We start from the raw sequence: 25,922 nt of genomic DNA on the forward strand, positions 1-25,922 counted from the left end.
CCCAGGGAGGTCGGGGCTGGAATGGCAGAAGGTGCTGCTGGCCAGGACGGCGGTCCACTGGGAGAGCTATGTGCTGTGGAGGGGTCAGGGGGCTCGCTCAGTGCCTGTCTGTCATTGCTGTCTCTCCTTATGGATTCATTGGTCCCTTCTGGCCATGCAATCTTTCTGATCAACTAGTCTGGCCTTCTGTATAACACAGGCCATAGAACTTCCACAGAATAATTCCTGGAGTGGAGTTTTATCAGTAATGTCCCATCTTGATTTAAAAATGGTCAGTGATGAGGAATCCACCCCAACCCTTGGTAATTTGTCCTGATGGTCAATTACTCTGACTGTGTTAAAAATTGATGCCTGTTTCCAGTCTGAATTTGTCTAGCTTCAGCTTCCAGCTGTTGGATTGTGTTAGACCTGCTAGATTGAAGAGCCCGTTATTAAATATTTGTTCCCCATGTCGGTACTTGTAGACTGGGATTCAGTACTTCCTCTTTCACGAGGGCTGCCGGTGGCGGAAATGGAATGTGGGATTTGCCCTGTGTTAACTGCAGTGCGCTGGAGGCCTTTGTGACATGTTCGTGATAAGATAATGCACTCGCAGCACTCCAAAGAAGTAAGCAGAGGGACTGGACCTGCAAATCTTCTCCTGGGCCTCCAACCCAGGACACAAATTGTATCGTAGTGGGCGTTGTTGGAATCCAGTCCTGGTTAGTGAAATACATCCATTGAGAGAAGGGAAAGTGCGCAGAGCTGTGCCTTTAGGGTCCCAGTGCATTCTAACTACCAGTTTTTTAAACCTTACTCTGGAGGAAAAGTCCCTCCCTAGGTCATGTTAATTATCTTCAAACAATCAGTGAGTTAATTGCTATTCTGGTTGCAGATCCTGTCAGGTGGCAATTGTCATCTGGAAAGTCCCTGATCCCGCTGACAGGCAGGTTATGTAAACTTGGAAGTATCTCAGTGCCTCAGGCCAGGGGGCTTCAAATTTTCAGAGCGTGGACTAGAGCTTTCCTGTCCCACAAAAATGTGAGATATCGAGAAAATTCCCAGCCCCGAACCGGGATGAAAAATCAAAAACTTGAAAATTTTTGCCAATGGAAAACCTGGAAAAAAATTTGGCTCAATCAAAAGATCTTGATTCAGTTTTGATCTTTGTTCTTTGAATGGCTCTCCTTCCTTTCTTCCCTTTTTTTTTTAAATATAAATGTACTAAAAATTTCAAAACAAAAAGTCATTTTGTTTAAAACACGTGAAACTTCCTGTTTTGAAAATGGTAAAATGTCCATTTAGACAATCTCAAATCTTTTCTTTTCCCAGGTTTTTGAGTTAGGAGATTTGTCGAATCCAGCCCCTGTTTTGTGAACAGATTTGGTTTTGATGAATTGGCATTTTGGGGGTAAAAAACCAAAACTATTTGTGGAAGAATTCCTGACCAGCTCTAGCATGGAACTTGTGATGATACAGTGATTCTCAGGTAGCCGCTCCACCCCGTTCGCAATTTCATAACATCCCTGTGGTGACTACTACAGCCATTGCTTACCTGGAAAAGTTATTTGAGAAGTATTAAATGTAATTTAGCAGCCTTTGATTGCCATGTAGCAGCTGGCAAAGGTGTTCCTGGAGCTTAAAGAAGGAGTGTTTCACTTAACTGATGCAGAAAGCCAGCCAGTGGTGTGATTTTTTTTTATTTTTTTATTTATTTTTTTTGAGAGATCCATAAAAATGGTGGCTTAATAAATAAATGTCATGGTGTCAGCTATTTTCTCTCTTCTCCCCTCGCCCACCGCTACCTGATTCTCTGCACACGGCTGAGCCACGTCCAGGTATTTAGGCCCAGCAAATAACTTAGTGGTTCCCCAGGCCTTTTGTTTCTTGTATAACTGGTTAACTTAACACAGACTGTTTTTTCCACCTGGGAATATGTCTGGGTTGGGCCATGGAATGTATCCAGGAGGCACCTGGGGCCAAAAATCCTATTTAACGAACTATTGGGCTTATCTGAGATGTCTCAGAGCCCGATCTGTGGTTCTGTGTTGACACGGTCATCATCTATGACAGGTTTCAGAGTAACAGCCATGTTAGTCTGTATCTGCAAAAAGAAAAGGAGTACTTGTGGCACCTTAGAGACTAACAAATTTATTTGAGCATTAGCTTTCGTGAGCTACAGCATGCTTCCAATGAAGTGAGCTGTAGCTCACGAAAGCATATGCTAAGATAAATTTGTTAGTCTCTAAGGTGCCACAAGTACTCCTTTTCTTTTTGGTCATCATCTAGTGAATTACAGAAGATGGATCTAACAGGGTGGAGCCCAACAGAGTTTGATCTTGCAACACAGACAGGACTAAGCTGTGTGTTTGAGAGCTGGTTGAAGGCGTTTACTCGTAATTAAAAAACTTGTAATTAAAAAATGTGGCCATTTTCTGGCAACGGAAATATTCATGTAACCATTCTGCTCTTTCTCAGTCTTTTACAAATTTTTCATGGAGATTTTTTCCCTCTTATCTTTTGGTTTCCCTTTGTGAGGGTTTCAATTTGGGGATTCTGTGGGGCAATTTTCTCTCTGTTCTGTTTGCACTGACAGGTTTACTTGATCTGTTTAGTCATGTGGCGGGAATCTTGTCAAAACTGAAAAAAATCATTTTAGAAAATGTCACTTTACAAAAAATCCCATATCCTTGGAACGTTTCTTTAAAAAACAAACAAACTTGATCTGTCAAACTGTGATGAAACAACTTCCACGGCTCTTGTGATCTTTTTAAAAAAAAACGTTTTAACCAGCTCTAGTGTTAACCACATGGCCAAAGAGCAGGAGAGCCCAGCAGCTCTAAGGAGGAAGGGGAGAGGAACAGGCATGATCAAGTGGAATGAGACTGCGGTGAAATGACTTTGAGGGAGGTGGAGAAGGAGATTGGAGCAAAGGGCCAGTCAGCAGCGGGGAAAGAATGACCTGAGTGCAAATTGGGTGTAGGACTAACGTGTATCACTCAGAAGCTTCAAAAGATAATTGCAATAAACCATCTTGGGGTTGGTCTGCTCACAGGTGTCTCACCGATTTAATGATATCGGTTTCTGAATTGAGCTAGTTAAATTGGTGCAAAAACTATGCAGAGAGCAGCCCTTAACTGGCTCTGCTCCTGTCCCACAGATGTTTTCTCTAAGGGAAAGGTGTGCAAACACAATGCTGGGGGTCCAAAATAACCAGAGTTTCTGAATGTGAGTAAATGCAATTGAGAGGGGCTGTAGCTTGCGTTAATGGGTGAGAGATGATGGAGGGTACAGGAGAAGAATCTGCTGTGATGCTTCCATGTGGCTTTGAACACTTGTGCATGCTGAGGACAGGGCGAAAGGAAGTGGCGGGACAGGCTTTGTCCATGAGCAGGGGGCTGCCAGTTGGTGCCCAGTCCTGTGGCTGAGCCACACCCAGCAACAGAGACCAGTGTGCTCATTGTTGCTGAACTGAACCAGGCTTCAAACGCAGGTCTGCAGCGAGGCCAGGGAGTGCACTAACCCACTGTAACACATGCAGCCAGCCAGCCACCCACCCACCTCTGGTGACATTTACATATAGCTATTGTGAGCAGGCCAACTGGAGATAGCTGTGTCTGGCAGCTGCTGGAACCCAAATGCTGATGAGCCCTGTGAGATCTGGGCTAGGGCGTGAGGTACCCCAGGGCCGTTCTCACACTTCAAGGGGCTCAGGTCGGGAAGGGTGACTTTCTGATTTGTTGCCTTTCAGGGATGGCTGGTTGGGAGGTAGATGATTAAACTGCAGACATGGAAGGGAAAGGACCCTACCGCATCTACGACCCTGGTGGGGGGACACAGGAAGAGGCGGCCGCAGCCTTTGAGCGGCTGGTGGAGGAGAACACCCGGCTGAAGGAGAAGATGCAGGGGATAAAGTCTCTAGGTAATTTGTGTGGTGCTGGACTTGTGTGGGTAGGGGGCGTGGCTTTTATTTTATCCTTCTCCTTTCTGGAGAGTCCGCTGCCTCCCTGTGACAGACCCTTGCCTTGCAGCCATGATGCCACATCCAAAAGTGCATGGTGCTCTGACTGCTTCATCAGCTAGAGGGGGTGCTACAGAGAGACACCCCTCTCTTTCCCCACCCCAGGGTGCAATTGCTGGCTCTGCAACACTCCCTAGCTGGGGCATTGGAAACTGGGACTATGTATTCAATGTGTACCCCTCTTAACCTTTCCTGAACATGCCCTGGACAACTGATACCCAAGGGGTAATTCCCTGCCTGGGAAACCCCTCCCAGGTATGAATTATGCCATTCTGCAGCGAGGGGCGCAGCTGGGCATACCCGCAGCGGGGGCTAGCTCGTCACTGAGAAGGCAACGCAAAGCTCTTGGCTCTCTGTAAAATCTGCTGTGGTGCCGGCAGGATCTCTTGGGTTACACACAGGGACGTGCGAAGGGGCTGAGACACTTGCTGTTGGTGTAGCCTACGGACAGGCCCGTGGTCTGTGCTAAATGGATGGGTTGCTATGGTTACTGTGCTGATGCATGGATGAGAATTGAGCAGTATCTTAAGGGTGCTCAGCTCCTCCGGCATCTTTCTGTGATGTACCTCAGGAGCCATGATCCAGCTAGCGTTTACTTTTAAATAAGGTTATGCTCACGTTCAGCTGCCACCTGACGCTTCCCACCCCCAATCCGTTTGACGGCTTTTCCCCTCTTGCTGTAGTGGGACCTGATTACACTTAGTCCACCTCACTGCTGGCTTCTGCGCTGCACAAGTAGGGGAATCTTTTGGCCCTGTGGACCCAAATAATGCAGACTAAGGCCTGATCCACACTGAAAAATTAGCTCGACCTAGCTACATCGCTCAGAGCAGTGAGAAATTTCGCCGGCTGTGTGCCGGGGTTAGGTGTAGCGCCTGGTGCAGTCACCGCTAAGAAGACGGGATTCCTTCGTCGCTGTAGGCAGCGACTCCGCGTCACAACTGCGGGACTGTCACTGTGCCACTGGAGTGTAGATGGAGTGTAGAGGTGTAGTAACATCTGAGAGTTCACAGGCAGCAGAAGACTGCGATGCTCCATTCCGAGACACCTGACAAGACGCTTGAGTGTGGGAAAAGATGAGGTCTTGTTGTTGTATTACCCACTGGAGATTAAAGGGCTTGGAAAAGGGACCCTCCTGGCCCAGAGTGAGGTTCTCTGGCTTAAGAGCAGAGCTTTTAAAAACTGAAGACGACCTAGGAAATACAAAATCTCCCCTGTAAGATGTGCTGTCCTTGATGTTTCCATGCCAGAGTCCCTCTGTGGCAGAGAAGCAACAACTGTAGTTCCAGGGTGGGATTATTTGCTTGGGAAGAATTATTTCTGGGTGAAGAAGGCCCTGTGGGACATTTCCATTTCTTCTGGTTGTGAAATACAAGTTGGGGAGGGGATTTATGCAGGCTGGCCTGGGGAACTGGCCTCTGGGGCATGGCAGCTATATACTAGGGAAGGGTAAATACCAGGAAATGCGAACTCCTCTGTTTACTGTATACACTAGGAGAACTGCTGGAAGAGTCCCAAATGGAAGCATCAAAGCTGCGGCAGAAGGTGGAGGACCTCGTGAAGGACAATGAGATGCTGAGGTCGTCTTCCTCTTTTGACAAACTGTCCGAAATAACAGGTATGAAGGTGGGAGGCTTACCCAGGGAGAGCCGTCCTCTCCAGATTCAGGAAGAGGACATAAAGTATTTGTCTGAGCAGATTCACACTTGGCTGGATGTACGTACGTACACACACACGCCTCTCTGACCCTGATTTCCCAGGGAGTTGCATGGCCTGTGAAGTGTCCTTGTTTCCCACATCAGTGATAGAATGGCCTGTGAGTCTGTGTCTTTAGACTAGCATGTAATTGCAACCGCTGCTCTGCGTTTGTGGAGGGAGAAGGTCAGAGCAAAGTTTGGCAAGTCGCATCTGGCCTGCCCGTTAACCTTCCCTAGTGCACATATATTAGGGATGGTGTGCCTAGCCTGTGTTTGCCAGAAGCTGGGAATGGGCGACAGGATGGATCACCTGCTCTGTTCATTCCCTCTGGGGCACCTGGTATTGGTCACTGTTGGAAGACAGGTTACTGGGCTAGATGGACCTTTTGTCTGACCCAGTATTGGCCCTTCTTATGTTCTTCATGTAACAGCCTTCTGTATTGGGGGGGCGCGGGGGAGAAGCTCCAGTCAAGTCAATGGAGTTGCATGGGGTAGGGAGCAAATTCCGCACCTGCCTGAGGCTTTCAGTTTGCGGGGAGGTAATGGCGCCCTGCACCTGGCAAAGCATATCCATGAATGGGCAAGGCCTGTGTGATGGCTATTATTTTAAAGTTGTCCGCTCACAGGGACTGGCTGATGAGACAGGGACTGGCTGCAAAGAGACTATCTAAGCCCTGGACTTGACCTTTCAGGATAGCTGTGTGAAGCATCCGAACAGGGGAAGTTCCAGCCACTTTACCTGACAAAGCTGACTGACCAAAGGCAAACGCCTGGGAGTTAATGCACACAGTCTGCATTTGCAGGGTGCTACCTGGGCCACTTACCCACCGAGCAGTCACTGGCCAGGGTAAAGAGACAGGAGAAGGTTGGGCAAGTGTGGTGCTTGGCCCTGGAAGCCGTTCCTCAGTGCCTGTTAGTCCGTTGCTGCGGGTTAGGTGGGAGGAAAGTCCGCAGTCTGACCTCTCTCTGCAACCTGTTGATGTTACAAAACACTGTTGTTTTGTAGCCAGGGGGAAGGGATCGGGCCAGCTGAGTAACATTTGTTGCCAGTGCAGAATTTCACGCAGTGGAAGCCTGATTTCCCTTTCCCCTCCAGGGAACGGGATGGAGGTTTCTGTCTTGTCCCACTAGCTGGAAATCATGGTTCTCTCTGACTTCTTAGCCTGTCTGGTCTCTGCCTCTTCACTGCTCTCCTGTTTACCAACATTCACAGCTGTGGTGTCCTCTGCCTTTTACAGGAGGTGAACCAGAGCCCCGCCTGTCCCCCGCGGGTCCAGGCAAAGCTGAGAAGGAGCAGGATACAGAAGCTCAGAAGCCTCCATCCACTGTAAGTCTGATGAAAGGGGGGCATTTGCCTGTTAACCCTTAGCAGCCCAGACCCTGAAATTATCAGGCAATTAAAAAAAACAAACTCGGAGACTTAAGGAAACGGACACGTCGAAGGGGTAGAATTTCTCCCTGTTTTGTTTCCCACATCAGGGATAGAATGGACTGTGAGTCTGTGGCTTTAGACTAGCATGTAATTGCAACCGCTGCTCTGCGTTACAGCATTAGAATGCAGAGCCAGCTACCGTTATCTACGCCCATTCACTTTCCCTTCAGGGGCTTCCATCCCAACTCTGACCCCTGTAGACACAGGACTTGCTCTCTGTTTGTGGGGAAACCTGTCTGTCACTGGATTCGAGTCCCCAGACCTGGAGGATCATCTTTACAATGCATAGAGCGGCTTAAAGAGCTGACCCGCTGGCCCAAACCATTCCTGTTTTATACCGGTGCAAATGGCATTAAGCTAGCTGGCGGAACGGGGAAATGTCTCTCTTCCCTGCTGCCCCCATAATCTCCGTCCTCCCTTTGCTGTGACGGAGCATCGCAGGATTTGGTTTCCCTGGTGAGGGCCTGACTCCCCTCTCTTCTGTTTCAGGGATCTTCGTCAGAGTTCGAAATTGTATCTGGTGAGGACAAGAGGTTTTCCCAGGAGAGCAGGAAGTCGGTGAGTCATCCTGCCAGCTCGGTTCCTTGGGGGGAAGCTCATTTGGGACTTGAGACAGAGCTATTAGTACACAGCGGGGGCACAGCGTGTCCACGGGCAGGTGGTGGGGACTGTGTGAGATGGGCAAGGCTGTTTGTTTTGGTTTCACCTGAACTGACAGGATTTGCTCTTCCTGAATGGGAATGAAGGCCGGGTAGGTGGTGGACGATCAGGGGCAGTAGCTAGGACTAGAGTGCTGATTCCCAGCTTGTCTAAGGGAGTAGCAAGGCCAGAGGAGCAGCCAGCCAATTTTCCCCACACCCACTTCCCCATCGCCTCGCCCCGTTTCAGTCCCTGGTGTGATGCACGAGAGCTGTGGGGCACACACAAGAACCGCCGTGTGATTGCTTTCCTTGGCCGATTTCCCAGGACGTGGTCAGAAAGCTCACAAGGGGAAAGCGTGAGGCTGCTGCAGAAGGGCCTCGTTGCTCACTTATGCAAATGGGCCGGCGCTGGTGACTTCCCTCTGGGCAGGTGCCATGGGCTCTGTGCAGCTGGGCATTCAGCCAGGAGGGCAGGCCATCAGGCTGGGAAACTGGGCGCCTCGGGGCTGAAGAAAGGGGCCGTAAAGTCCTGAGTGATGCAATCGTTGGAGTAATCTGGTGCTGCACGTTTCGTAACCCTTTCGGTCTCTGCGCAACTTGACAATCGCTGGGTTATTTCGCCCCCCACCCTCACCCCGCACTGTCCCCCTGCCCCACACATAGTTGATGGGATTTTTTCACCCACCCTGACCTATTTAGGATCCTCTTAGCCCCCTGTTAACTATCCCTGTGAAAACCACCATAGGACTCCACATGGCTAGCAGGCTCGGCTCAGCAGGTGCCCGCTGCTGGCACAGCAGAGCTGGGAGGGCAGGGTCCCGACTGAGGCCCATCGGGTAGCCTGCCCTCAGCCGGCCTGTGGTAAGCTTGGCTGTATCCCTGACAGGAGTCCCAGAACAAATCTACAGGTGTAAGGGGAGCACATCCTTTGAGAGCATTGCCAGTCACTGCCTCCCTGCCCTTCTCGCCCGCCCTGTTGCTTTGAGCAGGCTGGGGATGTTTTCCTGGGAGTCTGTCCGCAGGCTGCGGTACCTAGCAGGCTGATTCAGACTGAGCTGTCCGAACAAGGAGGAGCTGAGCTCTGAGGAAGGGGGCACTCGCCCCCTAGTGTCCAATTACTGACTGTACCTGTGTTTTGGTTCCCAGAGTCTGCGAAGGGGGGAATCCTTCCCACTCTGCCGGCACTGTGGTGGAGCGAGTCGCTGCACCCTTTGCTCTGGGTCCAGACCACTGTGTCCGAGCCAGGCAGCATCCGGGGCAGGGGAGGGAAATAGGACAGTAAAGAGAATAGCTTCTTGTTGGATAAAAACAGCCCCAGTGCCAGATCCCAGAAACCCGTGCTGCTCCACTGGGATTTGTGCGAGGCCCAGCCCACAAACACATTTGCACCAGTTTCACTAAAGGCTGTGACTTATAGCGGTTTAATTAATCCAGTGCGACTTTGTGTGTGGATGCTCTGAAATCAGCTTATATCCATCCAGCTTCCACCGTCCATTGAGAGGTGCCAGCTCAACCGATTTAAACCCCATAGGGAAACTCACCCCGTTTTAAGAGGAAACCAGTGTGCATAGAGAGAAACCAGGAGCAGGCAAGAGGGTGGCTGGGTGCATGTGTGGCAGACACATGAGGTGGAGTGATGAAAGTCAGAAGCGTGTTATGTTGTCACGCCCTTTGCTAGTTGGTGCTGGGGCTGGAATAGCGGGGAGCTACCCCCACATACAAGCAGCTCCCCCGGCAGATGCTGGGAATGGAGTTTGCTCCAGTAACTTTACTGCTTGCCGTTGTCTTAGCCAGTTTTCTCTTGGCTTGTCTCAGTGGCAGGGGGGCTTTACAGCTGACCTGTGTGCTACCTGGCTGGGCAGATATGAAGGCTGACAGTGCGGAGTGCGAGCCAGGCGTGGTGTGCCCGGACAGGGTGCCCTCCTCAGCAGCATTGCTAACGGTGATAAAAGCTGATGGGGCCAAAAAGTCACAGGGCTGAGGACGGCCTGTGGTTTGTGAAGCTGGGGGATGTTGCTTTTTCGCTTTCCCCTTTGAGTCAGCCACGGGACACGTGAGAGGTGGATGTGGACTCCTGCAATTCTGGGATTTCCCAGGGCCATGGGGGCAAAAGGACAGGGGGGTGGGGTGGGGCGGGGCGTGAGTCAGACAGCCCGGGGAGCGGTGCCAGGCTCTCCCAGAAGGTGAAAGGCTCACAAGACTCTGCCCGGGGCAGGCCCCATTCTTGGTGGACTGGCCAGGTGGCACACAGGGTGAGACTGTTCCCTCTTGGGAGTCATGGCTCCAGAAGATGTCTTCGGTCTCCTAGGTTACCAAACAGTTAAACACCCACAATAGCTTAGGGCAAGTCAGGGCTCAGTAGCTGAACGGTGCAACCGGGAGTTCTGTCAACATGTGCTTAAGTAAGTGGGTGTGCGGGGTGACGCACGCCGGCAGGTGTGCCCGGCCACGATAAATACAGCCTGGGCCAATCTCGGCAAGTGTCTGCCTTGGGACCTGGATCCCCCCGTGCCCTGGGGTTACTGGGAGCAGGACAACGGCAGAGACAAAGCCCAGCAGAAGAGAGGAATTACGTGGTAGAGGCAAGAGAGGGAGCTGCGCCCAGCTGAGCTTGGAGAAGTAGTGGAGGGCTGCAGGAAGGCCGGCCCATATACCAGGAGCTACAGAGGAGGAGGGCCTGGCGCTAGCCGTGAGACAGAGAGGAAACGGATGAGACAAGTTCTGAGCGAGGCCGGAGCAGGTCCAGGGGATCCAGCTCCCATACCGCACCAGGTACACAAGCTGAACTTGTTCCAGTGTGTAGCTCAAAAGCGGCACCTTCTGGCACTTCTCAGCGAGGTGGGGGCGAGGGGAGTCGCCGCCCATTGGGTCCCGTTTGCTTACTTGTCCCCCAAGAGGCGGGGCATTGGAGAATCTCCCTGGACTCTGGCATTTGATTGGCACCACAGCCAGAGCAGGGTTGTGTACCGAGTCGTCTGGGCGAGCTCTCCTACGCTCCAAGATTCCTGTGTTATCCCAGGGCTACCCACAGTATGTCTCCCAGGGGACTGTCCTTGAATGGAGACCCCGGTGGGGAAAAACCTGCACCGGGCTGGTTCAGATCTCACTGGCAGGGCACAGGCGCGTTCTGGCTGGCCATTGAGGGCAGGCTGGGACTGGTGCTTGCCAGCATTGCCTGTGTGGGATGGGTGATGGAGAGAGAAGCCGGGAGATCCTAGAACTCTGGTAGCCACTTGGGTTTCATTGTAGTGTCTTTTGGATGTAGAAGGTTTCAGAGTAACAGCCGTGTTAGTCTGTATTCGCAAAAAGAAAAGGAGTCCTTGTGGCACCTTAGAGACTAACCAATTTATTTGAGCATGAGCTTTCGTGAGCCACAGCTCACTTCATCAGATGCATACCGTGGAAACTGCAGCAGACTTTATATATACACAGAGAATATGAAACAATACCTCCTCCCACCCCACTGTCCTGCTGGTAATAGCTTATCTAAAGTAATCATCAGGTTAGGCCATTTCCAGCACAAATCCAGGTTTTCTCACCCTCCACCCCCCCACACAAATTCACTCTCCTGCTGGTGATAGCCCATCCAAAGTGACAACTCTTTACACAATGTGCATGATAATGAAGTTAGGCCATTTCCTGCACAAATCCAGGTTCTCTCACTCCCTCACCCCCCTCCAAAAACCCACCCCCATACACACACAGACTCACTCTCCTGCTGGTAATAGCTCATCCAAACTGACCACTCTCCAAGTTTAAATCCAAGTTAAACCAGAACATCTGGGGGGGGGGGGGGTAGGAAAAAACAAGAGGAAATAGGCTACCTTGCATAATGACTTAGCCACTCCCAGTCTCTATTTAAGCCTAAATTAATAGTATCCAATTTGCAAATGAATTCCAATTCAGCAGTTTCTCGCTGGAGTCTGGATTTGAAGTTTTTTTGTTTTAAGATAGCGACCTTCATGTCTGTGATTGCGTGACCAGAGAGATTGAAGTGTTCTCCGACTGGTTTATGAATGTTATAATTCTTGACATCTGATTTGTGTCCATTTATTCTTTTACGTAGAGACTGTCCAGTTTGACCAATGTACATGGCAGAGGGGCATTGCTGGCACATGATGGCATAAATCACATTGGTGGATGTGCAGGTGAACGAGCCTCTGATAGTGTGGCTGATGTTATTAGGCCCTGTGATGGTGTCCCCTGAATAGATATGTGGGCACAATTGGCAACGGGCTTTGTTGCAAGGATAAGTTCCTGGGTTAGTGGTTCTGTTGTGTGGTATGTGGTTGTTGGTGAGTATTTGCTTCAGGTTGCGGGGCTGTCTGTAGGCAAGGACTGGCCTGTCTCCCAAGATTTGTGAGAGTGTTGGGTCATCCTTTAGGATAGGTTGTAGATCCTTAATAATGCGTTGGAGGGGTTTTAGTTGGGAGCTGAAGGTGACGGCTAGTGGCGTTCTGTTATTTTCTTTGTTAGGCCTGTCCTGTAGTAGGTAACTTCTGGGAACTCTTCTGGCTCTATCAATCTGTTTCTTCACTTCCGCAGGTGGGTATTGTAGTTGTAAGAAAGCTTGACAGAGATCTTGTAGGTGTTTGTCTCTGTCTGAGGGGTTGGAGCAAAGGCGGTTGTATCGCAGAGCTTGGCTGTAGACGATGGATCATGTGGTGTGGTCAGGGTGAAAGCTGGAGGCATGCAGGTAGGAATAGCGGTCAGTAGGTTTCTGGTATAGGGTGGTGTTTATGTGACCATTGTTTATTAGCACTGTAGTGTCCAGGAAGTGGATCTCTTGTGTGGACTGGACCAGGCTGAGGTTGGTGGTGGGATGGAAATTGTTGAAATCATGGTGGAATTCCTCAAGGGCTTCTTTTCCATGGGTCCAGATGATGAAGATGTCATCAATATAGCGCAAGTAGAGTAGGGGCGTTAGGGGATGAGAGCTGAGGAAGCGTTGTTCTAAGTCAGCCATAAAAATGTTGGCATATTGTGGGGCCATGCGGGTACCCATAGCAGTGCCGCTGATCTGAAGGTATACATTGTCCCCAAATGTGAAATAGTTATGGGTAAGGACAAAGTCACAAAGTAGAATGGATGTAGAAGGGCACCGTTGTCTAGACACACAGAAGCCACTAGAGGGCACTGGAGGCTCAGAGTCCTGCGTGGAGGGAGACACTGTTCCTTCAGCAGGCAGAAGTGCGAATTAGGTCAAGAAAGGAGGACCCCGGGGTGAACCCCTGTAAATCCCCTGTGCTGTATGGATGCTCTGTTGGGTTCTGTTTAGGGGTCTGAATTGGCCCCACATTCATTTGCCGCTGGGCATCTCAGTGGGAGGATGAGCACCAGTTCTCGGAGGCTTCTGGGTTTGGCTGCTATCTTCTACCTGCTGGAAGGTGCTTGCTAAGCTACCTTCACTCCCCTTTAACCAAGTGCTTTGTCAGGGAGTGCTCGCCTGGCAGGGCCGAGGTGAGGCTAACTCCGCACTTGAGAGCCCTGGCTGGAAGGTGCTGCTGACATGCCAAGAGAGGCTGCCTGAGTGGCTGGCTGCCTCCTCCCTTGCACAGCCCTGCTCTTCCTCAGCTCCACGGTGCGAGGCTGCCGGGCTGACCTCTCTGACCGCCTGCAATTCCTCTCCCAGGAGGCAGAGCTGCAGAACGAGGACACTAACCTGATGCTGCACCTGCAGCGGCTGGAGAGCACCCTGAGTGTCTTCGCCGAGGAGCCGGACAAGAACCAGGTCTTGGCTCACCTGGGGCGCATGGCCCTGGAGTTTAACCGCCTGGCCTCCAAAGTGCACAAGAATGAGCAGAGGACGTCCGTTCTGCAGGTAGGGACATTCCTTCTGCACACAGCAGAGAGGCCTGTGGGATCTGTCCGCCGTAGGCATGCCTAGGAAACTTGCTCTTGCCCCCTCCCTCCATGTAAATCCTGCAGGGACCTCCGCCGGGGAGCACTGCCTAGCTGCCTTTCTCTGCACTCCCCCTTTTCCTCTCCTCATTTCTTCCCCCTCCACCACACCAGTCCCTCCTTCGATCTTTTCTTCTCTGTGTCCCGCTGCTATCTGTGTGTGGGGAAACTGCAGGCTCATCTGTGTCCAGCCTGCTCTTGTGCAGCATCCCCTTGTCTCTTCCCACTTCCAGCCATGACCAAAGCACTAAGTGCCTGGGGCAAGGGGGAAATCTCTCTCATGGACAGCTTGATTATGTAATTGCTCACTATTGGCCATAGAATGACTTGCATCTTCCTCAGAAGCATTGATGGCAGATGCTGCCGAGAGACATGCTGCTGGGTTAGCTGGACCATTGGTTCGATTCCTATGGTCTCTAGGAGGGTTGGCCGCTGTAGGACCACCCTTTGAAGGCCTGAGGTCATGTTCTGCCTGTGAGCGAGATGTGTGGTGCCCAAGGGATAGGTGTCTGTGCGCTTCTCTCCTCCAGTCGCATTAGTGGAGGAGAGACCAAGTCATAGAGCCCAGTTGGCCATGCTGGGCAGGGACCTGGCCTTGTTAAACCAAGGGGGGTTCTGTCGCTGGAATGCACTTTCACTGTATGTCAAGGGGACTGTGTGAAGCATGAGCCTAAAGCCACTTGCTGTTCCTCCGGCAGACGCTGTGTGAGCAACTGCGTAATGAGAACGAGGACCTGCGGGCAAAGCTGGAGAAGGATTTGGAGCAGAGGAACCAGGCTACGGAGAAGCTTAGGTGAGAGCAGGAAGGATGTTGGTTGGGCAAGTGGCGGTTGGTGGTGGGGTGGATCAGAGGGAATTGAGCATCTTCCCTGCCCTGATGGTTAACTTCGTCAAATGCTGGTTACTGTATGAATCCTTGAGGGTCTCTCAATCTGCATTTCTGTTGTGCTCTTTCCGCTGCAAAGGTGTGAGAACCTGGAGTTGAGGAAGATGGTGATGATGAGCAACAAGGTGGGCGTGAAAGGGGACGGTGTGGAGAGCGCTGGCCAGCAGCAGGTAGGAGCAGCCAAGACACTTCCTCTTCCCTGTGCCATCCTGGGACAGCTCCCACGCCACAGGGATAGCTCCCACCCTTTGCAACAATACCCTGATCGCACCTTGGAATGGAGTCCCAAGTCCAGAGCACAGTGTGATCCTGGAGGGTGCCAGGAAGCCCTCTTGGCAAACCCCCCCATTTATCTTCAAAGCATCCTTTAACCCTTCATAGGCTGATATTTTTAAACTTCCAGGGCCCGATTCTCCCCATTGACCCGTGTTGCTGGGGTGGTGCCCCTGACTCCAGCAGTCACCCTCTGTAGAAGGAGGGCTCCAGGGTGGGAAAACAGGCCCTAAGCTTGGAACATGTGCAAGTATTTGTTTCTTTAAGAGGCTTATTTTGGAGGGAGGGACATAAAGCTACGGCAGAGCTAGGTGTGATTCTGCCATGCTCCCTGCAGCCTTGCTGACTGCCACTGGGTCAGTGTTGGCTACCAGCAAACCTTGCTGCGGCGGGGAAGTGCAAAGCGGCAGAGCACGGCTGCTCCCCTCCCCCATTGCCGAGAGTTGGGCTGGAAAGGAGCAAGTCATTGTAAGGGGAGGAATGGTCTTGGGCCAAAGCACAGAAATGGCGACCAGGGCTTGGCCACGGAGCTGGGGTGCAGACCCGCTCTCCACACTGGGGAGGATGCTACTTCCGCAGCAGGAGGTCGTGAAGCCAAGTGAATGCGGGTGCACTCATTAACCGTTGACTTGAAAACCCTGTGTGACTGGGAGGGCGGGTGATTGCTCCGTCAAACCAGCAACAGGAGCGCGCGGCGGATTCCTGTGCCGAGGGAGGCAGTAAAGCAGCAGGGGCCAAAGCCGAAGGCTGATCTCCCTTGAACTAGAAGGCGTCCCTTGCCTTTGTAGGCGCAGGGCTGGCTGCTCCCACCACATCCGCTTCCTCAAAGAGGGGGAGATGTCCCTTTCCCCCGAGAAGGGGGTGGGGACAGGACTGAGGCAGACACCAGGTGGCGCTGTGCGGGACCCACGCCTCCTGGGGTCCAAAAAGCAATTCCTGACACTAAAGACATCTAAATTCCTCTCCCCTGCCCCACCCTGTGCTTGCTCGGGTGGCTGTTGGGGGGTGGCAAGTGGTGGCCAGAATCAAGGGATTATGGGGACAGGCCACTGGACTCTGCCTGGGCTGCAAGTTCAAGTTGGTTACCTGCAGAGAGACAACCAGCGCAAGGCTGGTGTCGGTGAACCACGGGGGTGGGTTCTGCTCCCAGCCGTGCGGGGCTGACGGCCATCGCCGTGCGAGACAGCATGAGCTGTGTTGCTCAGGTGCGCTGGGATGGCAGGGGACAGCTGAGGGAGGTGGGGCAGGCAGCCGTTGGACGCAGGACTTTTCTCCCGCTTCCCTGGTTCTGGGATGTGTCTGGCCCAGCTGCCAGGAAGGTCCTGAGGTTTTCTGTTTGCGCTGTCTTCCAGAGTGGGGCGCTGGCAGAGAAAGCATCGGGCAAGGGCGTGACAGGGACAAGCGAGAAGAAGGTGAAAATCCTCGAGCATCAGCGTAATGAGGTGAGCTGGGCCCGCTGCGGAGCACCACGGCGCACACAGGAGCTGTTGGCTTAGCACGTTAGCCGTTTCCCCCAAAGGCGGGCCAGGCCTGGCTCACACGGAGAATGAGTTGGGTGGCCTAGTGCTAATGTACGCTCATTACAAAGCAGTCCCACTCTTGGCATGATGGGGGTCTTACAGTGACGTGTCTGCTCAGGACAGGCCCAGGACTGGGAGAGTAGCAGGGGGCTGTGGATCAGACTGAGGCTCCCTGGCAGATCTGTGCGGGGGGAGCAGTGGGGGAGCCGGGGGCTGTGGATCAGACTGAGGCGCCCTGGCAGAGCTGGGCGGGGGGGAGCACTGGGGGAGCAGGGGGCTGTGGATTGGACTGAGGCGCACTGGCAGAGCTGGGCAGGGGGAGCGCTGGGGGAGCGGGGAGTTGTGGATTGGACTGAGGCGCCCTGGCAGAGCTGGGCAGGGGGAGCGCTGGGGGAGCGGGGGGCTGTGGATCGGACTGAGGCGCCCTGGCAGAGCTGGGGGGGGGAGCGCTGGGGGAGCGGGGGGGCTGTGGATCTGACTGAGGCGCCCTGGAAGAGCTGGGCCGGGGAGCGCTGGGGGAGCGGGGGGCTGTGGATCGGACTGAGGCACCCTGCAGAGCTGGCTGGGGGAGCGGGGGGCTGTGGAGTGGACTGAGGTGCCCTGGCAGAGCTGGCAGGGGGAGCGGGGGGCTGTGGATCGGACTGAGGCGCCCTGGCAGGGCTGGGCTGGGGGAGCGGGGGGCTGTGGAGTGGACTGAGGCGCCCTGGCAGAACTGGCAGGGGAGCGGGGGGCTGTGGATCGGACTGAGGCGCCCTGGCAGAGCTGGCGGGGGGAGCGCTGGGGGAGCGGGGGGCTGTGGATCGGACTGAGGCACCCTGCAGAGCTGGCTGGGGGAGCGGGGGGCTGTGGATCGGACTGAGGCGCCCTGGCAGAGCTGGCGGGGGAAGCGCTGGGGGAGCGGGGGGCTGTGGATCGGACTGAGGCGCCCTGGCAGAGCTGGCAGGGGGAGCAGGGGGCTGTGGATCGGACTGAGGCGCCCTGGCAGGGGGAGCAGGGGGCTGTGGATCGGACTGAGGCGCCCTGGCAGAGCTGGCAGGGGGAGCGGGGGGCTGTGGATCGGACTGAGGCACCCTGGCAGAGCTGGCGGGGGGAGCGGGGGGCTGTGGATCGGACTGAGGCGCCCTGGCAGAGCTGGCGGGGGGAGCGCTGGGGGAGCGGGGGGCTGTGGATCGGACTGAGGCGCCCTGGCAGAGCTGGCAGGGGGAGCAGGGGGCTGTGGATCGGACTGAGGCGCCCTGGCAGAGCTGGCAGGGGGAGCAGGGGGCTGTGGATCGGACTGAGGCGCCCTGGCAGAGCTGGCAGGGGGAACGGGGGGCTGTGGATCGGACTGAGGCGCCCTGGCAGAGCTGGCAGGGGGAGCAGGGGGCTGTGGATCGGACTGAGGCGCCCTGGCAGAGCTGGCGGGGGGAGCGGGGGGCTGTGGATCGGACTGAGGCGCCCTGGCAGAGCTGGGCAGGGGGAGCGCTGGGGGAGCGGGGGGCTGTGGATTGGACTGAGGCGCCCTGGCAGAGCTGGCGGGGGGAGCGCTGGGGGAGCGGGGGGCTGTGGATCGGACTGAGGCGCCCTGGCAGGAGGAGCAGGGGGCTGTGGATCGGACTGAGGCGCCCTGGCAGAGCTGGCGGGGGAAGCGCTGGGGGAGCGGGGGGCTGTGGATCGGACTGAGGCGCCCTGGCAGAGCTGGCAGGGGGAGCAGGGGGCTGTGGATCGGACTGAGGCGCCCTGGCAGGGGGAGCAGGGGGCTGTGGATCGGACTGAGGCGCCCTTGCAGAGCTGGCAGGGGGAGCAGGGGGCTGTGGATCGGACTGAGGCGCCCTGGCAGAGCTGGCAGGGGGAACGGGGGGCTGTGGATCGGACTGAGGCGCCCTGGCAGAGCTGGCAGGGGGAGCAGGGGGCTGTGGATCGGACTGAGGCGCCCTGGCAGAGCTGGCGGGGGGAGCGGGGGGCTGTGGATCGGACTGAGGCGCCCTGGCAGAGCTGGGCAGGGGGAGCGCTGGGGGAGCGGGGGGCTGTGGATTGGACTGAGGCGCCCTGGCAGAGCTGGCGGGGGGAGCGCTGGGGGAGCGGGGGGCTGTGGATCGGACTGAGGCGCCCTGGCAGGAGGAGCAGGGGGCTGTGGATCGGACTGAGGCGCCCTGGCAGAGCTGGCGGGGGAAGCGCTGGGGGAGCGGGGGGCTGTGGATCGGACTGAGGCGCCCTGGCAGAGCTGGCAGGGGGAGCAGGGGGCTGTGGATCGGACTGAGGCGCCCTGGCAGGGGGAGCAGGGGGCTGTGGATCGGACTGAGGCGCCCTTGCAGAGCTGGCAGGGGGAGCGGGGGGCTGTGGATCGGACTGAGGCGCCCTGGCAGAGCTGGCGGGGGGAGCGGGGGGCTGTGGATCGGACTGAGGCGCCCTGGCAGAGCTGGCGGGGGGAGCGCTGGGGGAGCGGGGGGCTGTGGATCGGACTGAGGCGCCCTGGCAGAGCTGGCAGGGGGAGCAGGGGGCTGTGGATCGGACTGAGGCGCCCTGGCAGAGCTGGCAGGGGGAGCAGGGGGCTGTGGATCGGACTGAGGCGCCCTGGCAGAGCTGGCAGGGGGAACGGGGGGCTGTGGATCGGACTGAGGCGCCCTGGCAGAGCTGGCAGGGGGAGCAGGGGGCTGTGGATCGGACTGAGGCGCCCTGGCAGAGCTGGCGGGGGGAGCGGGGGGCTGTGGATCGGACTGAGGCGCCCTGGCAGAGCTGGCGGGGGGAGCGGGGGGCTGTGGATTGGACTGAGGCGCCCTGGCAGAGCTGGCGGGGGGAGCGCTGGGGGAGCGGGGGGCTGTGGATCGGACTGAGGCGCCCTGGCAGGAGGAGCAGGGGGCTGTGGATCGGACTGAGGCGCCCTGGCAGAGCTGGCAGGGGGAGCAGGGGGCTGTGGATCGGACTGAGGCGCCCTGGCAGAGCTGGCGGGGGGAGCGGGGGGCTGTGGATCGGACTGAGGCGCCCTGGCAGAGCTGGGCAGGGGGAGCGCTGGGGGAGCGGGGGGCTGTGGATCGGACTGAGGCGCCCTGGCAGAGCTGGCGGGGGGAGCGCTGGGGGAGCGGGGGGCTGTGGATCGGACTGAGGTGCCCTGGCAGAGCTCGCGGGGGGAGCGGGGGGCTGTGGATCGAACTGAGGCGCCCTGGCAGAGCTGGCGGGGGGAGCGCTGGGGGAGCAGGGGGCTGTGGATCGGACTGAGGTGCCCTGGCAGAGCTGGCGGGGGGAGCGCTGGGGGAGCGGGGGGCTGTGGATCGGACTGAGGCGCCCTGGCAGAGCTGGCAGGGGGAGCAGTGGGCTGTGGATCGGACTGAGGCGCCCTGGCAGAGCTGGCGGGGGGAGCGGGGGGCTGTGGATCGGACTGAGGTGCCCTGGCAGAGCTGGCGGGGGGAGCGGGGGGCTGTGGATCGAACTGAGGCGCCCTGGCAGAGCTGGGCAGGGGGAGCGCTGGGGGAGCGGGGGGCTGTGGATTGGACTGAGGCGCCCTGGCAGAGCTGGCGGGGGGAGCGCTGGGGGAGCAGGGGGCTGTGGATCGGACTGAGGTGCCCTGGCAGAGCTGGCCTGCCCCGTGCTTGTCTGTGACATTCCTACTGTGTCTCCTGCTGGAGCTGTTAGTCGCTCACTAAAAGTCACCGAAGCATGAAGGTTTTACAAACGATGGTTCAGCTCAACTTCGAAGAGCATGAGCCTGGCTAGTGGGAGAAGAACTGGGTTCTGCTTGGGCACGCTGCTCACACAGAGCTCCTGAGAGAGAAAAGAATATTTTTGTGGGTAGGAGACTGGTAGGCTGCAAACGCCCGTTCGCCCCACTCGGCGCGGGGGGGCAAGGGGGGTCTGTGCCCCAGTTAACTCTGTGTCTTTCTCCCCCTAGCTGCTGGAGGTAAACAAGCAGTGGGATCAACACTTCAGGTCCATGAAGCAGCAGTACGAGCAGAAGGTACCTCCTGGGTGCCAGCCCGTGCCACGCAGTTTGCTTGTGGCAGATGCTGTGTTTGCACATGTCTCAGAGGCGAACGTGTGCCCTGTGTTTGCAGGGAGCAGCATGGGGGCTACTCGGGTATCCCCAGCCCCTTGAGTGCACCCGTCTTTCCCCAGCCTCTCTCCCCACCCATACAGCCGTTCGTTCCCCCTCTATCCATGCCAGCCGAGGCATCTATGCCGTTCTCATCTTCACCCTGGTATCGGAGCCCATCTCTTTCCCTTGGAACCTCCTGTTTCATGCATGACACGGGTGGGGAGAGGCAGCAGAAGAGGCTCTGGGAAGTTTTATGTTAAAATGCGGCAGGGGTGGGTGGGCAAATAGGGGTGGGGGTTGCACCTCTGCTGTGCACAACCAGCTGCGGGCAGCGCTGCGTTCCAGATGGTCACGCGGCCGCCCTGTCCCCCGGCAGATCACGGATCTCCGCCAGAAGCTGGCGGACTCCCAGAGGGCGCTGAGTGAGCTGGAGGCAGAGCGGGAGCCGAAGCAGAGGGATTTTGATCGCAAGCTTCTCCTGGCGAAATCCAAGATTGAGGTGGAGGAGGTGAGTCCTGCCGGGGGGAGTGCTGTATCCTCCCCGCACCCAGGAGCTGGGCAAAAACCAGGCACTTGTGCGTTGGCTTCCTCTTGCCACAGTAACCCTGGCTCTTCCCAGCACATCGTCTCCCTCTGGCTCCTGAGGTATCTCCTGAGCCAGGCTTCTTCGGCTGAGTCGGAGTCCCTGTGGTAGCAGAATGACTGACCAAACTCTGGGCCGGGGCAGTGGGGAGAGATGGGGCGTGTAGCTCGCCTCCAGGCTCTGTGAGGACGCAGCGACCCTTCTGCATGCCACGCCTTGGAGCCGCGGGCGGGCCCCATGCAGGGTCTCTGGGGGCACTCTGCCTCCCAGCGTAGTCAAACTCCCCCGGATGGGAGCGAACGGTTGGAAGGAGGCTGCGTCCTGTCAGGCCCCAAGAACCGGGCTGCCACTCACCCTGCAGCACCAGAGCTGAGGGCCTCCACGGGGCCTGATAAGCAGGAGCAGACCCATCTCGCTGCTTTCAGGCTGACAAGCCCGACTGGTGTGCGGTGGTGGGAAAGAGGGTCAGGCTCAGGGAAACGTCTGCTGGGGGTGGGGGGAAAGAGGCTCCGAAATCTGCTGAGCCCTCCAGAGGGGCCAGCTCTACTAGTGGGGAGGGCAGAGAGGTCTGACTAGACTCCCTTCCGCTGGGCCACGGCCGTACAAGAAGGCACCTTCCCGATGGGAGCAGAGGTGCTGTTCTCTGTGTTCCCCGGCACTTGAACCGAGGGATGAGTCTTCCTGTCTCACGCCCCGCTCTGCCACGTGGCTTCTCCCGCCCGTCACGCCCAGGGAGGGAATGACAGGCATGGGCGGAAGGGCAGTGGGTAACGTACTGCTGCTCCTTCCTCTGACCTCCCTGCCTCTTGCTCTTTCAGGCAGAAAAGGAGAGGCTGGCTGGGGAGGTGAGGGATCTGAAGCAGAGAATCAGGTTCCTGCAGGAGCAGCTGGCACCGGTCACCAAGCAAAGGGAGTACCAGGAGAAGGAGATCCAGAGGCTAAACAAGGTGGGCAGCCTGGCAGCGCCCATCCCTGGTCGCCCCAGATAAGCCTTTGGTTTCCAAGGGCCTGTTCAGACAGGTATGCCTGTACCTATGGCAAAGTGCAGATCCCCTGGCTCCCCGGGCACTGGCTGCACCTCGTGTCCAATGCACTGTGCCTCAGAGCAAGGCAGCGGCTGCCCCGTTTCGTCCCCCTCCTCCCAGCTGGGCAGTAAACCCAGAGCAGCTGCTCCCTGTCCTGCCTTCCTAGCCAAGATCTTTCGCAGAAATACCTCCTGGCCACTGCAGTGCCAGAGAGCAGCGGCCCGGGGAGACCTGCGGTCCCCGAGAGGCGGGAGTGCTAATGTTCTAGGAATTGGCTGAGCTGACAGAAGAAACGTTTCTCCCCCCCCGGGAAGAGTCTCTGATGGAATCTGCCTCGCTCAGGGGTGCATGCACGCACCCCGCCAGGGGATTATGGGGGGCCTCCGCTCAGGGCTCCATCAGACAGTGTGCGGGCAGCTGGGGGTACTTCAGCTCATCGGTTGGTAGCTGCAGGTCGCCGGGGTCCTAGATCGAGCCTGTGCTGACAGTGCACAGGCTGCACGTTGCAAGCGCAGCTGCGGGGAGGGCCTGTCTCTCTTTTGGGGATGGGGCATTACAGGGGAATTAGCCCTTTGTGGTACTTGGCTGGCAGGTACCCCTTGTGCATCAAGCCTGCCTCTGGTGGTGGTCTGGATACCAGCCTGCCCCTCCTCAAACCCATCCTGCCTGTTTCTGGGATTGAGCCCTCTCTGTCTGTTCTAGCTGACCTGCCCCTCGCCGCTCCCATGTTTAAATCCTGGAGGGACACAGCCATGCCCTGAGCAGGACGAGCCGGAGGCTTTGCCCAGACATCCCACGGCAGCGGCAGGCACGTCTCGCTGTTGGATAGTGACCGGGGCTCTGTTCGGTCCTTAGTTTCACCCCTGGCTTGTCTAAGTGGTGACGGGGGGAAGGGAGGGCCAGTGACAACACGGGATTTTCCGGGAGGTAAAAAAGTGGGGATTTTGTTTTCTTTTAATCAGCAGTCGGAGCAGGAGAGGAGAAAGGGCCTGGGTGGTGGCTGTGCTCTTCACCATGTTCACTTGGTTTGTCTGCACTAACTCTGGATATCTGTTGTTCCCGGGGTGCCTTCTCAGCCCTCTTCCAGCTGGGCATGTGCCCCACTGCTCTGTGCACTCTAATGGTGCCCTCTGTCCCCCTCCACCCTCAGGCCCTGGAGGAGGCCCTGAATGTTCAGGCCCCTGCTCCCACCCCTTCTGCACTCAGTAACGCCACGGAGCCAGGCGGAAGCATGAGACCACACGAGCTGCTGACCCAGAACGAGCTCCTGAAGCAGCAGGTAAGGAGGAACTGTGGCTCTTTTCTCTCACTCTAGCTCTCTGGGCTAGCTAAGGCTGCAGAGAGACCCTTAACGCAGACCCTGGGAAGGGTCTCGGGTCTCTGAGCAGGTAGCCCCAGCCTCCTCTCTGCTTAAAGGGACAGATTCTGCTTGGATTCTCACCAACATGGTCAGCTGGGGAGCAACTCCGTTGACGTTCCTCTAGCTTTACTCTTGTGTAGCTGGAAAGAGGCTGTAAGGAACGGCACTGGTGGTATCTGATCGTGGCCCCATCCAGGCCTCGGCTGGAAGTGCCTATGACAGGGAGTGTCACTGAAGGACACACAGCGGGGTGCCAGGTCTGACGTGGGCTTGCACTGTTGGGGGTGGTGTCTCGTATCACTAAGGCTCGGTGTGAATTCTTTGGTTAGCTTGGCATGCAGAATTTCAACGTGCGCTCCCAGGGAGGGCACCTCCCCTGCCACGCCCTGGCCCCTGCGGGAGGTGTCTGACAGGGCCCGGTGACCTCTCTGCCTCTTCTGTCTGCCAGGTGAAGATCTTCGAAGAGGACTTTCAGCGGGAGCGGCGCGACAGGGAGAGAATGAATGAGGAGAAGGAAGAGTTGAAGCAGCAGCTGGAGAAACTTAAGAAGCAGTTAACAGTCTCCAACAACCAGGTAGGGCAGTTGGGTGAGGAGTGGGGGAGTCATGCTCAGAATGCTCTGTGCTCTGAAGCTCACGTCAAAAGGTGTTTTGGGGGCAGGGGAGACAAGTCCGCCCCGAGCCTTCAGCTCTGCCACGTGATGGCATCAGCTATGTGTATGGATGCATTGAGACAGCCAATGCTGGTAGAGTTGACTGGGTACAAGTGAAACCCACTGGCAGATGGAGCCGGATCTCTCAGCATGATCCTTCCCTGACCCCTGTTTGTGCCGATCGGCCAGCGAGCTGGGTCTTTGCCTCCTGGCCCTCGGGGGATCTAGCCCTTCAGTGTGTGGTGTGGGCAGTTTGTTTATCGCTCCACGCAGATGGGATGGAGGTGAAGGCCATGCCAGCTGGGGAAGGGGAACTCGTGTGGGAGAAGCCGGCAGTTTCCATAGTGCTTTGGGGTCAGCAGGGGCTGGGGAGCAGAGACAAACACAGCAGACACGTACATTCATAGTGTGCAGGGCCCTGCGATCCCATGTGCAGCCCCACCTATGATGACGATAGACCTGTGTCCCCAGCGCAGGAAAGCTTGTGTCAGCTAGCAGCGTTCAGGTCTGCACTCCCCCCTGACTCAGCTGAGCCCCAGTTCAGGTCCCCATTCCCCCCGACTCAGCTGAGCCCCCTTGCTTCGCAGTGTGTGGGGAGGAGGTACGGGACGAAGGCCTCCTGTGAGCCATGGCTTCCCACCAGCCCTGAGGGTTGGTCACTAAAAGGTTATTGAGATTAAGTTGTTTTCTTGCCTCTGCTGTGGCCTACAGCCAGCTCCCCCCAGCCTTGGGGAGCTCGTGCTGAGCAGGATGGGCGATGCAGGGTGGTTTGGGCCTGTTGTCAGTGAGATTTTAAAGATCTCTTCTCCTCCCGAGCCGTCTCCTCCATCGCAGCCCCGGGCAGCAGCTTCTTGAGCTGCTCTCTGTTTGAAGAGCTGCAGAAGCTGCCCCCTCGGGGAGATTTGGGGCTGTCCCCCACTTTCCCTCTTGCCCTGGCACGCAGCCCAGCCGGTCAGCAGCTCTCGGGGCAGCAGGTGGTGGGAGACCCACAGGAGCCTGTTGGCATCGGGGGTGCCAGGCAGGGCTTCGGTCAGTGCTGATGAGGTGGCTTTAGGTGCTCGGCCTGAGGGACACCCCCCGCATTTGAATGGGAGCTGCCAAAATTCCCCTGCCTTTTGGGCCATAACCCCCCACAGGAAACGAGCAGCCACCCGCTGCCAGCGCCCGTGACCCAGGCTGCGGATTTATTTTAAAGCCCCCCTGGGATCATGCTAAGGACAGACTGGCATCTGCCCAGTGAGGGTGGGGGCAGTGGGTGCGTTCGGTGCTCTGGCTCGGGGCCCCAGCGGGGCTGTCAGTTGCTGCCACCCGGTCTGCTGGGCTGGGCTGCCCTGCCCTCGGTGGGCAGGAGTTCTCTCCGGCGCCTGCCAGCGTCCATGGGTGGGGGCCGGCGCTGTGCGACACTGCGGCAAGTCCCCTCTCGGTTCTGACCCCACCTCTCCTCCAGCTGCGGCTCTTCAAGGACGACTGTCAGAGAGAGAAGGAGGAGAAGGAGAAACTGAAGAAGCTGCTAAAGCAGCACAAGCAGGTATGGAGGGTGGTGGGCGGAAGCAGCTCTTCCCTCTTGGGGACGGGTTGTTGGCCAGAGCAACGTGGGCCCCTGTGGGAAGGGGAGCAGCGTAGGCCAGAGCTACCCTGGGGGTTCGGGGCCCTGGCTGTAAAAACCCGAACAGCTGCTAGGGAGGCTAAGAAATCAGAACGTGTGCTGGAGTTACTGGTGCCCCCAGCTCAGAGGGTGCGTCAGGGCATGGCTGGTGTGGGGGGGCATCTAGCCATAGCACCACTGAGGTTGCTCTAGGTGATGCTGGGGACTGAACCTGCCCTTGGCTGGTGCTGGGATCAGAGGACATGAAGGGATCTTACAGGCACCTTTGCCTCGGCCTAGGATCTTGTGCCAAGTGCATCTCGGCCAGAGCCAAGGATCAGGGCTCGTGGTGCACAGA

At 56.8% G+C, this 25,922-nt stretch overlaps 1 protein-coding gene across 3 annotated transcripts in view; it reads left to right on the forward strand.

The window, feature by feature from the left end:
- TNIP1 (TNFAIP3 interacting protein 1) overlaps positions 1-25,922 on the forward strand; it is a 52,113-nt gene that overhangs the window by 20,764 nt on the left and 5,427 nt on the right. For all 3 annotated transcript variants that reach the window (XM_077823783.1, XM_077823782.1, XM_077823784.1), the window contains exons 2-15: positions 3,731-3,901; positions 5,496-5,618; positions 6,936-7,024; positions 7,619-7,687; positions 13,403-13,591; positions 14,370-14,464; positions 14,637-14,727; positions 16,183-16,272; positions 20,216-20,281; positions 20,736-20,867; positions 21,761-21,889; positions 23,118-23,246; positions 23,776-23,901; positions 25,427-25,507. In XM_077823783.1, coding sequence (XP_077679909.1) covers positions 3,769-3,901; positions 5,496-5,618; positions 6,936-7,024; positions 7,619-7,687; positions 13,403-13,591; positions 14,370-14,464; positions 14,637-14,727; positions 16,183-16,272; positions 20,216-20,281; positions 20,736-20,867; positions 21,761-21,889; positions 23,118-23,246; positions 23,776-23,901; positions 25,427-25,507 — 1,542 coding nt within the window. In that variant the 5' untranslated portion in view covers positions 3,731-3,768. The remainder of the gene's footprint in view (positions 1-3,730; positions 3,902-5,495; positions 5,619-6,935; positions 7,025-7,618; positions 7,688-13,402; positions 13,592-14,369; positions 14,465-14,636; positions 14,728-16,182; positions 16,273-20,215; positions 20,282-20,735; positions 20,868-21,760; positions 21,890-23,117; positions 23,247-23,775; positions 23,902-25,426; positions 25,508-25,922) is intronic.

Source organism: Eretmochelys imbricata, chromosome 8 (assembly GCF_965152235.1).
Source record: "Eretmochelys imbricata isolate rEreImb1 chromosome 8, rEreImb1.hap1, whole genome shotgun sequence".
NCBI classification, from domain to species: domain Eukaryota; kingdom Metazoa; phylum Chordata; order Testudines; family Cheloniidae; genus Eretmochelys; species Eretmochelys imbricata.